This window comes from Hemitrygon akajei, chromosome 5, assembly GCF_048418815.1.
Source record: "Hemitrygon akajei chromosome 5, sHemAka1.3, whole genome shotgun sequence".
NCBI classification, from domain to species: domain Eukaryota; kingdom Metazoa; phylum Chordata; class Chondrichthyes; order Myliobatiformes; family Dasyatidae; genus Hemitrygon; species Hemitrygon akajei.
This window is the reverse complement of record NC_133128.1, coordinates 90,738,131-90,751,865: the sequence shown is the minus strand read 5'-3', so window position 1 is coordinate 90,751,865 and position 13,735 is coordinate 90,738,131. Positions and strand designations below refer to the sequence as shown.

General features: G+C 41.5%; 2 protein-coding genes across 3 annotated transcripts in view; one reads left to right on the top strand and one right to left on the bottom strand.

Annotated features, from left to right (window-relative positions):
- The window catches only part of vwa8 (von Willebrand factor A domain containing 8), a 501,727-nt gene extending 495,948 nt beyond the window's left edge, over positions 1 to 5,779 (bottom strand). Inside the window, exons 1-2 of one of the 2 annotated variants that reach the window (XM_073046008.1) lie at positions 5,525 to 5,779; positions 3,452 to 3,529 (exon numbers count right to left, since the gene is read on the bottom strand). Coding sequence is in view for 1 of the 2 variants with exons in the window: in XM_073046009.1 (XP_072902110.1) it covers positions 3,452 to 3,529; positions 4,880 to 5,006 (205 nt within the window). In the remaining variant the exon portion in view is untranslated. Of the gene's footprint in view, positions 1 to 3,451; positions 3,530 to 4,879; positions 5,131 to 5,524 lie in introns of those variants that run through there. The other variant, XM_073046009.1, reaches the window with a different exon arrangement.
- dgkh (diacylglycerol kinase, eta) overlaps positions 5,097 to 13,735 on the top strand; it is a 522,439-nt gene continuing 513,800 nt past the window's right edge. The window contains exon 1 of the mRNA XM_073046012.1: positions 5,097 to 5,365. The gene's annotated coding sequence lies outside the window, so the exon portion shown is untranslated. The remainder of the gene's footprint in view (positions 5,366 to 13,735) is intronic.

The following is a 13,735-nucleotide window of genomic DNA, read 5'->3' as shown; positions in this document are numbered from 1 at the left end:
AAAAACTCCCAAGATCACTCAAGGATTCCAAGAATCATCTGTAACCTGTTTCCGTCTTTGAAATGCTGTTGGCTGAGATTACAAATGTTGCACTGATTGGTAAATTAGCACAAATTAATACATATCCAAGTTAATTTTAGATCTTATTTAGAGCTTAGCTAATCAGTATCTGGACAATGGAATGGTATTCTAGGTTCACCACACATAGCACATTCAGCATCCATTCAGAGTGGCAGCGCAGAGGAAAATCCAAGATGGAATCAAAGGAATTGGTGAGAGAATTAACTTGATAAATTTGGACACTTAAGGTTCAAAGAAAGAAATATGATGTGTAATTCTTCTTCTTCTGACTTTTAATGGCGGTTGGCAGTCCAACTTAAGGTGCATTACCGCTATCAACTGGACTGGGGTATGGTGTAGAGAGTTGGGAGATAAAATAGTTCTTTATCAAATGAAAACTAAATTACCCCCACAAGGACCAATAAATTGTAAGTAATGAAAGACATTATTGTGAGTTAAATTAAAGTCACTTCCATAACAAAGTACTTAAATGAAAACTATCAACCCCCAAAGATAGTAGTGCAGCCTGCATTGGCTTTCTTTCAACCTTATATGCTTCACATTGTAAAAGAATATGTTCAACTGTTTCATAATGATGACAAAACGCACACACCCCAGAGTGATGTTTTCCAACAAGATATAAGGAATAATTAAGCATAGCATTTCCAATTCTAAGTTGAATTAATATTCTTCCCTTCTTGTTTTACCCCCTTATCCCATCAATCCAACAGTTTTATGTATTCTGTAAAGGTGTCTCCCCTTATGCCCATTATCCCACAAATCTTGCCATAATTACCTAACTCTTAGACCCACCAACCCCTTAGCTACTGATTTGCTAAGCGGAAGGTCTATATCCACAGTTAAACTTTTAACAGCTTTTTGACCAAACAATCAACCAGCTCATTCCCCTGAACACCTCAATGTGCAGAGACCCATAAGAAGAGAAAATGTAAACCAATACTTTGAAAATAAAATAAAGTTTGAAGAGCTTCCAGCGGTAAATCTGACCTACTGCTAGAATGACCTGTTTAAGACTAAAAAAGAATCTGAACAAATTACAACTTTGCAACGACAAATTTCCTCCACTCCACTGTAAGCTCAAAATGATGGCAACCAGTTCTGCTGTATATACTGATAAATGGTTAGTAAAACTTTCTTTTATTGTTACCTTTAATTCAGGCACAAAAACAGCCACATGACACCAGTTAAATTATCTTTTGATCCATCAGTAAAAATGGTTAACATATCACAATAATTTTCCTTGACACATTGATGAACCAACAGACTCTTGAGCATATCAGGATCCTTGGACTTTATTAAGTCATGCAACCTAAAATCAACTAATGTCATTAGAAAAAAAATGAAGTGGGGTTATTGAAAAAGCTATTGTGGGATATATTGCATAATCCAGCAAACATATTCCCAGTGGATTAAGAACTCAGCCACCCAAAATTTAAAACAATCTTCTTGTGATGTTCCCAACAGTCTTCCAACACACTTTTAATAGGGTGATCAATTCTCTGACTCTCAAATTAATCTAGTATGTTAACATCAACTTCAGCCTTCACAAATGTAAGGGCAATATGTGATAGGTAATGAGCCACCAAAAATGAACACAAAATACTTTGAAACTGTGGGCTGCTGGACTTAATTGATTTATTTGAGGGTGGTGGGACTACTGGCAAAGTCAGTGATTTTTACCCATGGCCTTGAGAAGTTGGTCCTGAGTCATGTTCCTAAACATATGCAGATGTTCCAGTGATGGTATTCCTTAGTAATGCTGGGTAGGACATTCCAAGATTTCCAAAAAAGGATTATTTGTAGTTTGGAAAACAAACTCCCATACATCCGATGTCCTTGTACTTGGTGAAGGTGCTATCGAAGTACCTTAGGCAAGTAACTGCCTCATTTTTCATACAGTACAAATTTCAGCTATAGAGCACTGGTGGTGGAAGAAGTATATGGAAGCGTAGGATCATAGCGGTGATTTGTCCTGGTGCTGAGTTTAATAAGCCTTGTTAGAGGGACCACATTCATCCACCTCACGATCACCTTATCAAAATGAGAAATGGATGCTCACAGATTCCTAACCACCATCAAAGAGGATACTGGGACCACCACCATTCCCTGAGTCTTCTCCAAGACCCAAACGATCCTGATTGTTGTTGCTGGATTAGAGGTCTGAAGCTCCCTCCAAGAGAGCTCTGGAGCACTTGCCACATAACACAGGCTGCCAAGGTTCAAGGAGGGTGCTCCTCATCATTGTTTTAATGGCCTGAAAGAATGGTCTTGAAAAACAAACCTTCCATTTGCTGTCCATTATTAACATCAATTACTTTAAGAAAACAGTTTCCTGTTCCAAGAAGGAAGAATGTCTTCATTATTATTGTCTTTGACTAAAAACTATTTTTACAATCTACCAGACTTTTACAATCCTAATAAAGTACAGTCAGTCCTCCTTATCCGCGAATTCCGCATGTGCGAATTCAACCAACCGCGAATCGAGAAAACCCAGAAGTGCTCTCCCAGCACTTGTTGTTCAAGCATTACAGTCTTTTTTTTCTTGTCATTATTCCCTAAACAATGCAGTGTAACAACTATTTTACATAGCATTTACATTGTATTAGGTATTATGAGTAATCTAGAGATGTTTTAAAGTGTACGGGAGGATGTGTGTAGGTTACCGTGGATTGGGATTGGAAAAAAATCGGAAGTTCTCTTACTATGTACATCCGGTATTATTTAGTGTCAGTTAGTCAAACGTTTGTTTTAGTATATAGTATACATTTTACCTTTCTATGCATATAAAACACTTAAGAACGTATGTTTCAGTGCCGGGCTCGGGAAGTTCCTGAGTTCGATCCAGTGACAGACCACTTCCGAGCATGCTCTCCATCCGTGCCTGGTTGATGTGGAGGATCAAAAACCCAAAACCCAATAATTAAACCACTGTGTTGCTTAGAAATAATTGTAGCTTTCATCAGGGCAGGGCCTTTCTAACTTTATCCTTTAAAATTGTTCCGACCGTTGACCAACTGCAGCCTAACGCTTTTCCAAAGACTGATGGTGTTTCACCTCTTTCCGATCGCTTTATTATTTCCACTTTATTTCAATCGTGATTGTGATTATTTTCGTGAACAGAAACACTGCAGATTCAGAGTTCCGCCACTGGGTCCTAATTTCCACCGCACTGGTACACGTTAAATAAGGTCTGGGGTTCTGGTGGGTCCTAAGGTCCACCTCATTGAGACAGGTTGAATAAGGGACTTGAGCATCCACGTTTTTTTGGTATCCGCGAGGGGTCCTGGAACCAATCCCTCGCGGATAAGGAGGGCCGACTGTAATTCATCATCCCATGAAAAGGCTTAAGTACAAAAGTTAAAATACTTACTGTGTTTCAAAGGGACTAGTTCAGGATGTTTCGGTTGTTTCAACTTAAAGTGAACATCACCAATGCTTACTGTGTCTCCTACAAATTTTTAAAAAAGGTACAGTGATTTGTACATTCTCAAATAATGTCACTTAAATATGAAGCAGTAACATTACCTCCTGACTTTTGAACTCAATGCCCCAATAATAAAGGCAAGCATACCATGTGCCTTCTTAACCACCCTATCAACCTGTGTAGCCAGTTTCAGGGACCCCAATATCCCTCTGTTCAACAATACTGGTAAGGTTCTTGCCCTTAACAGTGTACTGTCTTCTTTGTATTTGACCTTCAAAGGTGCAACCCTTCATATTTAGCCAGGTTAAACTCCATCAGCAAAGTCAGGAAGTTATGTTGCTGCTTTATAAAATCCTAGTTAAGCCGCAGCAGGAGTGTGGCATACATTTCTGGTCACACCATTTTAGTAAGGATGTCAAGCCTTTGGAGAGGGTGCAGAAGGTGAGAGGGTGCGTGCTATAATGAGAGGCTGGACAAGCTGGGGTTGTTTTCTCTGGAGTGGTGGAGACTAAGGAAAGATCTGATACAAGGTTTATAAGATTATGAGAATCATAGTTAGAGTAGACCAAAAGTATCCTTTTTCCCAAGGTTGAAATGTCTAAAACCAGAGGACAGAGAAGGGGTAATTTCAAAGGACATGTGAGAGGCATGTTTATTTTTACACAGAGTGTGGTGGGTGCCTGGTGTGACAAAAAACCTGTTCCTGTGCTGTACTGTTTTATGTTCTAATTCAAAATTGGATTATCTAGGAACAGCATAAATGGATAGTTGAGGGCTGGATGAACTCAGTCCTAAATGACCTGTTTCACTATAGGTATGCCTTGAAGATAATGCCCATGAGTCACTATGGAGCCTACACATTGGCCTCTGTCTGGATAATGACAAAACGGAAGAGACTATCCTTGCTCTCCGAATGTGCTATCAATATACAATGGGGTGGGAATTACTTAGGAAGGTTGAAGTTGGTGGTTAAGGAATAAAGAATATTGGTGGTAAGAGAAGGGACTGTGGTTATAGGGAATTATAGATAGGAATTATGTACAGGTCAGGGATGAGGATCCGAGTATATATGTGAGAGGATAGTATGTGTATGTACAAGACAGAGTTGAGATGATGTGGGTAGGAATTTTTGGAGGATGTACTGATTATATGGTTGGGATTACATGGATTATTTGGAATACTGTATGTGGGATTATTTGGGATAACGATTATATGGGGGTTGTGAGATGATATCAGTAGAGATTTATTACGAAGGAATTTTGATGTTGGTATAGGTATATGTGTATGTAGGGCGATTTAGGAGTAGAATTACTCCACCCAGTGTGGGATTGAGGGAGTTTGGGGTCGCGGCCTCCCACCGGTCACCAGCCTCACCTGCTGCCGTCGTCGCCCGTCTGACCAGCGGCGACGCCGGGCGCCAGGCCCCGCTTAGCGGCCGCAGCACTATGTTCCTGAGCCGCCACAGGGCTGCAGCCCCGGCGCCTCTGTGTAGCAGCTGCATGCTGGCCCGGGTCGCCCGAGGAGGGAGGGGGAACCCGGCGGCCTCTCCGTTCGCCTCCCTGTTACCGGGGAGGACTGGTTTAGGTGACGCGCGGGGACGGACTGGTGCGCTGCAGAATGAATTCCGGCCGAAACGGAGAGCCAGTGTAGCGGGACAGCGTGGAGTGAGGGAGGAGGGGTGGCGGCGGCGGCGCTGAATTCACACACAGTGAAGGCAGGCACAGAGGATGCTGGCTGCGGTTGTCGAGGAGCTTTGGGGTCACTCTCTGAGGGCTGGGCTGGTGTTACCAGAAACCGTCAACTCAAGGCGGTCAAGAGGTGGTGAAAGGGAGGGGATATTTCAGCGGATTGCAGAATGAGGTAGGGTTAGATCAACGTCAGTCGGTTCAAAGTACTGGTTTATTGTTGGCATACAGAGTAGAGCAGCATAGAAACAGGCACACCAACCCGTCCCATTCGGTCCACATTTCGATAACAGCCCAACCCCATCAATTTTCTTTTAAATGGTATTATGCTTACTTCAATCACTTCTTGTGGCAGTTCGTTCCAGATACCCACCACCGTCCGTATGAAGTAGTTGCCCCTTTGGTTTATTTTAAAGCTTACACCACACATGAGAGCGTCCCCACAAAATCATTCAGTGTCTTCCCTAACCAGCAGCCCTTGATGAACCTTTATATCCACAATCCGCTGAGGGCCAGATCAGAGGCATTCAAGTCGGGAGACCAAGAAAGTTACAAGAGGTCTGGAAAGCCATCTCACGTTGTGAGTACAGTTCAGTGATGGCTGAATTGTTCCCACAACCTATGGACTCGTCATCTCATGTTCTCGATACTTACTGTTTATTTATTTATTTATTTTTTTAATTTGCACGTGGTGTGGTCTTTTGCACATTTGATGTCCGCCCTGTTAGGTGTGGTTTTCCACTAATTCTGTTTTGGCTGCTGGAGTTACTGAGTATGCCTGCAATAAAACGAATCTCGGAGTTACATATGTTGTCATATATGTACTTTTGATAATAAATTTACTTTCAACTTTGAACATACTGATACAAAGTCAAGGGCTTTGTTTTGCATGCCATTCAGATAAATCAAAGGTGGTGAAAAGGAAACAGAATACCAAATAGGGTGTTGCAGAGAAAGTAGCGTTCTCCTGATTCAGGACTGCATTCACTCAGATCTTCCTAGATTGCAGTTGGCAGCAACTTCTGGAACATCAGTTTTATTTTTGTTAGTACTTAATGCTGTCAGAGTCGTTTCTCCTAACTTAAATAACAAGAACATTCCCGTCGCTTTTATTTACGTTTAGCTGCTTAATGTTAATTGTTTTCATTTAATGTGAGTTGTTGTCCCCATGCCAAGCAATGACGAATTTATGCGATTTTGTGATCAACATCAAATGCTGAGAGTGGCATTCCTTCATGCTCCTGGTAATCCGTAGAACACTGATTATATTTCGTGGGTCTATGATCAAAGATCAACTTTATTCACCACGTGTATGCACTACGTTAGCAATTTGCTGTTTGTTGGTGTGATATGCAACAAAAACAATAACATTCAATTACAAAGAATTCAGAATAATATGAACATAAAGTTAGAGGTTAAGATACAAATACTGAATGTTGTGCAGGAATACTAGTATGTATTATTTAAACAGCATTATAAAAAGTGGTTTCAAGTATTTATACTGCATTTACGGGGGTAATAGATAGAGGTGGAAGGCAGAGGTACGAGCCCTCATCATTGAAGAAAAGTACAAGAATATAGAATCATAGAGCAGTACAACACTGAGACAGGCCATTCAGCCCGTCTAGTCATTGCTGAACTTTTATTCTGCCTAGTCCCATTGATCTGCACCTGAACATAGTCCTCCAGTTGTGTGGACTGCCTTCATACAATGATGTCAACAATTGAAAGCTCCAAATCTTCATTTTCATTTTACATTCAAGATTCTTCACAGTTTCTAATTTGTTGAAGTAGTGAAATGTTTCGTTTTTATTCTCGGCCATTTCTGGCACCTCCAAGCCTGAATGTTTGAAACTGTAGTAAGCAAAACAATTAAGAATTGTCTTACTGCTTATTTCTCACCAATTATCAGTGACAAAAATCACAGCTTTTTGAACACAAGCACACGCAAATACTGCTATTTAAAGAACTGTTCACTTGAAGCACAGTGTTGTGCCTGACAGCCACACAAGAGCACTGTTGTTTGGCAACAATCTCTTGCCCCAATTAAGCTGCATTTTCTTGATTAGTTTTTGTTCTTTAAGAGTTGTCCCAAATAACCAATTAACCAATGACCTAATTAATCAGAATCCACTGGGGTGAGTCATTTAGGACTTCAATGTCTTCAATCACGCAGGTCAACCTGTGAAATTCTCCTAAGCAGAAGGCTGTGTATGTCAAGTAGCTGAATATCTTGACTGGACTTTAGAGGAAGATCTCATTGAAACAAACAAAATTCTGAAAAGTAATAGACACCAACACCTTTCCCAAGTGAAACAGCAATTTATTTCCATTTCTTCCAATTTACTATAAGGACAAAACAGCATGGAACCAGGCTCTTCTGCTCAGCTGGTCCATGCTGACCAGCTAGCTCTCCTGCATCTTCCCTGATCATCCTGCTTGCCTATGTTCAGCCCCAAACCTTCCAAGTCGCTCCCCTCCATCTACCCATCTCAATCCCTCTTGAATCTTACATTTGTACCTGGCTGGCCCACTTCCTGTGGCAGCTCATTCCGGGTACTCACTACCCTCTGGGTGAAGAAGTTACTGCTCAGATCTCTTAAGTCTCTCCCCTCTTATCTTGTATCTGTGCCATCTAGTTTTGGATTCCCTGATCTTGGGGGAAAGACTATGTAAGTCCAACCTATACATACCCCTCAGGATTTTATAAACTTCCATTTTCCCATACACCAAGGAATAAACATTCAGCCTGGCCAACCTCTACAAATTACTCAGTTTCTCCAGTCCAGGCAGCATCCTCATAAATCTCTTCTGCTTCCCCTCCAGCATGACAGTGTCTTTCCCATAAAAGGGTGACCAAAACTATATAATACATCAAGTGAAGCCTCACCAATGACTTATCAATGTATGGAAAGTACGTACCCTGCACCAAAACGCAGTGCCCTGACTGATGAGGGCCAGTATGCTGGGCACCTTCATCTCCAGCCAGTCTACATGAGCAGCCACTTTCAGTGAAATTTCCACTTGTGCTCTAAGGTCTCTCTGTTCCACAATGCTTTTCAGTACCCTGCCATTCAACATATAGGTCTTACCCTGGTATGGATGTCCAAAATGTATCATCTGACACTTACCCAAGTTGAAAACTATTTGCCATTCCTCACAACACACACAAAATGCTGGTGGAACGCAGCAGGCCAGGCAGCATCTATAGGGAGAAGCACTGTTGACGTTTCAGGCCGAGACCCTTCGTCAGGACTAACTGCCTCCTATCATCAAGCCAATTCAAAATCCACCATATTAGCTCCCCCTAAATCCTATACCATTGAATCTTCCAGATAAACCTGCCATGCATGACCTTGTCAAGGGCCTTATACTGAAGTATCTAGCTATAACATTCACTGCCCTACCTTCATCTATTCCCATAATTACCACTAAACCAGAGGTCCACGAGGCAGTCCTCATTGGAGGATCAGAAGTGGAGAGGGTTAGCAACTTTAAATTCCTGTGTGTTAGTATTTCAGAGGATCTGTCCTGGACCCAGTGCAATTGTGAACTCTGCATAGCAGAGTCTCTACTTCCTTAGGAGTCTACAGAGATTCGGCATGACATCTAAAACTTTGACAGACATCTATAGATGTGTAGTGGAGAGTGTATTGACTGGCTGCATCACAGCCTGGTATGGAAATACAAACGTTTTTGAGCGGAAAATCCGACAAAACTTAATGGTTTCGGCCCAGTCCATCACAGTTAAGGCACTGAGCACATCTACATAAAATGATGTCGTAGGAAAGTAGCAACTTCATCAGAGACTCCCACCACCCACGCCATGCTCTTTTCTCACTGCTGCCATCAGCTAGAAGGTACAAGAGCCTCAGGACTCGCACCACTAGGTTAAAGAACAGTTACTACCCCTCAACCATCAGGCTTTTTGAACAAAGGGGATAACTACACTCACTTGCCCATCCATTGAGATGTTCCCACAACCAATGATGTCACTTTAAGGACTCTTTAGCTTGTAATCTCATGCTCTCATTATTTATTGCTATTTATTTATATTTGCATTTGTACAGTTTGTTGTCTTCTGCACTCTAGTTGATCTTTCATTGATATGGTTATAGTTGATATTCTGTAGATTTGCTGAGTATACCTGCAGGAAAATGGATTTCAGGGTTGTATGTGGTGGCATATATGTATGTAACGCGCTGTAAGGTTTCACTGCTGATGTAATGGCTTCTTTGTAATGTTCACTTCTGAGGTAGCGGTTTCTCTGTAGCAGCAATGTTTGGGTTATGGCTGGAGATAACAGGATGCATGTTAGCCAATAAGAGATTGTCGCTGTGTCTTGTGATTCTGGAAGCAGTTGTTTTTACCAGAGGTAGAGAGAGAGAGATGAAGAGAGAAGATGTGAATGGAGAGATTTGATAGACCGCTGGATGGGGTGGACTGGGAGTGGGGGTCTGAATGTCAGTGACGCTTTGAGGAGACTGATGGTGGAAGAAGGACCACTGAACTGAGTGAGCTCCAACTTTGTGCACAGACTGTTTATTATTATATCTTACAATTTGGGCCCTTTTTTTCTTTTATATTTTGTTTCTCTACTAACCATATAGTCAGAGTTATAAAGCTTAATCATTTAATCACATATTGTGTACTGTTTGTTATTTTGGGGTACTGATTTGTAACAGGGACACATCGTGCAGCATCCACCCAAATGAGACTTCTTAAGTGTAGCCAGGCCAGGGGTTATCACCTCCAATATTAAGCCACTAGGCGAAGCGAGTGTTACATGTACTTCGATAATAAAATTTATTTTGAACTTTTGAAATTTATTTTGAAAACCTCCAAAATATTCACCAGGTGTGACCTCCCATGAATAAAACCATGCTGACTATTCAGGCCTTGATTATCCAAATGATGTTAGATCTTGACCCTCAGTATTTCCTCCAGTAACTTCCCTACAAGTAAAGTCAGGTTCATCGGCTTGAACAATGGAACTACTATACATTAGCCACTGTGCGGTCTTCTGGAACTTTGTCAGTGGCTAACAATAAAGTAAATATCTCAACAAGAACTTCCATTATTTCTTCACCAGCTTCCCATATGGTCTGAAGGTGCACTTGGTAAGGTCCTGTGGAAATGCACTTCAAGGGTGGAAATGCACTTCAAGGGTGAAAATGCCTTTTTCCTTGTAATATGCATATGTTCCATGACCTCACTAATTATTATCTTCATTTCTTTGTCATCCATGATATTCTCCTTGGTAAACATAAAGGAGGAATAGACACAAAACAAAATCTTGGCCATTTGCTCTGGCTCCACACATAGGTGACCTTGTTGGTCTTTATGAGGACTTAGTTTCACTTTCAGTACCCTTTTACTGTTAATATAACTGAGAAATTTCTTGGAATTATCTTTTTGCCTGCCAAATTCATCTCAACTCCTCTTTTTGCCCTCCTGATCTTCCTCTTAAGCCTGTTCTTAAAATTTTATATTCATCAAGGGATTCATTTAGACGCAGCTGTCTAAAGGCGATGTACACTTTGTTTTTTTTTCCCTGATCAAAGTCTAGAGCCTCAATATCTCTCTTCAGCTATGGTTCACTAATCTAGGTATGACTATTTTTCATCTGGGGACATGACTTAGGAAATAGTCAAAGTGTTTCTCAGCAGTTTTTGATCTAGGCCCCACATGTGACCTGCAATAGACCGGGCCTGTTCCAATTAAGTTCTGAATGGTTCTGTTCATCATTCGCAGTCTTCAGAGAAGGGAATGAATCAGCTAAGTGTACGGGGTCAGCAGTGATTCTATGTGGGAAGACAGTTGTGAGTTTCAGAACTGTTGTAGCAAGATTGCAGGCACTTAGCAGCTCTGCAAGCAGACACTGAGGTTTGGCAAGAGGTCAAAGTGCTAGGAAATGTTATCGTACTGATCCAGTGACAATAAAGAAATGGTTGTGGAGAGCACCTTATAGGTACCAGTGTTCCACAACATTGCTAGTGATGTGTCTGGCTTGCTCAGAGATGTAGCTGGTAGGGAAGAAACACATTAATCAGTTTGATAAATTGTTGTAGGGAATCTAATAGATTGTATATGGTTATAGTGGACTCAGTAGTGAAGTGGTTAGATATTGAGCTCAGTGCATCAATCATGCATTCTGCTTTTTATCATGAATGATGTAACTGCACCTATTCCAGGTGAATTTCATCACTGTCCATACTTGACCACTATTGAGTGATGCAGCTGGTAGTGCCACAGCTTCCAAAGCTCCAGGTCATTCCTGATGCTGATTGTGGAATTTACATGTTCTCCATGTGACCACTTGGGTTTGCTCTGGATGTTATTGTGTCCTCACATATCTCAAAACCGGATGGGTTGGTATTTAAATGGCTAATACAAATAGTCCCCAGATTTGTTGTAGAATCTGGGAGGGAGATAATGGAAATATGAGGAAAATAAAATTGGTTAAATCAAGATTAGCGTAAAATTGGTGCTCTACATTCAGCACAAGTTCATGGGCTGAAGTACCTGTTTCTGTTTTGTATCTCTCTATGACTCTATGAATCTCTGTCTTGAGGGTTCAATTGCATTGGCTTTGATAAGTATATTTGACCCTGTTTCAACTTATTTCTCAATTTTTCTGGGTTTGTTGATGTAAAGGTTCCTCACAATAGTCTTAATCTTCCCATTGTGGAATGGTCATAGAGTCATGCAACACTATTGCAAAAAAAAAAACCAGGCCCTTCTGCCCATCTAATCCATACTGAACATTCTTCTACTCTCTAGGGAGTGAAATCCTAACCTAATAGTCATAGAACACCACAGCAAAAAACAGGAATTTATGGATTCCATGTTTTTCTTCCACTATCATTTGATAAGTTGTATGAAATGTCATTTGAGCTGAGTGAAACCATGATACGTGGAGTCCCTCTGGAGAAATTGTCAGTTTTTCTGAGTTCTTTGATGTAAAGGTTCCATAATAATCTTATCTTCTGACCAAAACTAGATCAAATCTGGACAGACTATCTCGCAATGTGATTGTGACCAATTTGTGAAATCTTGCTGCCTTTTTCAATTTGTCCGCTGTGAATTTAATGACTTTGCAACAGAACTGGGAAAAAATTAGGCTATGACAAATATGTTTTAGAACGTAAAACATAGAACAGTACAGCTCAGTACAGGCGCTAAAGTCCACGATGTTGTGTCAAACTTCCTAAGATCAATCTAAATCTTCTCCCACATGGGCCCACCATTTTTCTTTCAGCCATGTGCCTATCTAAGATTCCTTTACTATCCTTAACATATTTGCCACTACCACCAACTCTTGGCAGGTTATTCCACACGCCTACCACTCCCTGTGTAAAAAAACCTTCCCTCTGACATTCCCCCTTATACCTTCCTTCCAACACCTTAAAGTTATGCCCCGATTACATTCTGGGAAAATATGCCTCTGGCTGTCCACTCAATCAATGTCTCTTATCATATTGAACACCTCTATCAAGTCACCTCTCATGCTCCTTCAATCCAAAGAGAAAAGCTCCCAACCTATGTTTTATAATCCAGGTATCATCCTGTTAAATCTCCTCTGCACCTTCTCTAACGAAGAATTGTCTGATTAAGGATAGACAATGTGGTTTTGTGAGCGGTAGGTCAGACTCGGTGGAGTCCGTGCTGGTTGGGGGCTGGCCTCTCCTGTTGGTGCTGCCCTCCAGTGTCCGTGCAGTGAAAAACAACTTGCATTGTGTTTGACTCTGGACTGCTATGGTCTTGTACTTGCCAACAATATCCAGGCACTATCAATCTAAAGGACAGGACATTCAGGGACGGTGTAAAGTTAGGTAAGGGAGAAATACAAAGAGATCTAGGAGTCCTTGTTCATCAGTCACTGAAGGTGAATGAGCAAGTGCAGCAGACAGTGAAGAAGGCTAATGGAATGTTGGCCTTTATTACAAAGGGAATTGGAGTACAAGAGCAAGGAAATCCTCTTGCATTTGTACAGGGCCCTGGTGAGACCACACCTGGAGTATTGTGTACAGTTTTGGTCTCCAGGGTTAAGGAAGGACATTCTGGCTGTAGAGGAAGTGCAGCGTAGATTCACGAGGTTAATTCCTGGGATGTCTGGACTGTCTTACACAGAGAGATTAGAGAGACTGGGCTTGTACACGCTGGAATTAAGGAGATTGAGAGGGGATCTGATTGCAACATATAAGATTATTAAGGGATTGGACAAGATAGAGGCAGGAAATATGTTCCAGATGCTGGGAGAGTCCAGTACCAGAGGGCATGGTTTGAGAATAAGGGGTAGGTCATTTAGGACAGAGTTAAGGAAAAACTTCTTCTCCCAGAGAGCTGTGGGGGTCTGGAATGCACTGCCTTGGAAGGCAGCGGAGGCCAATTCTCTGGATGCTTTCAAGAAGGAGCTAGATAGGTATCTTATGGATAGGGGAATCAAGGGATATGGGGACAAGGCAGGAACCGGGTATTGATAGTAGATGATCAGCCATGATCTCAAAATGGCAGTGCAGGCTCGAAGGGCCGAATGGTCTAC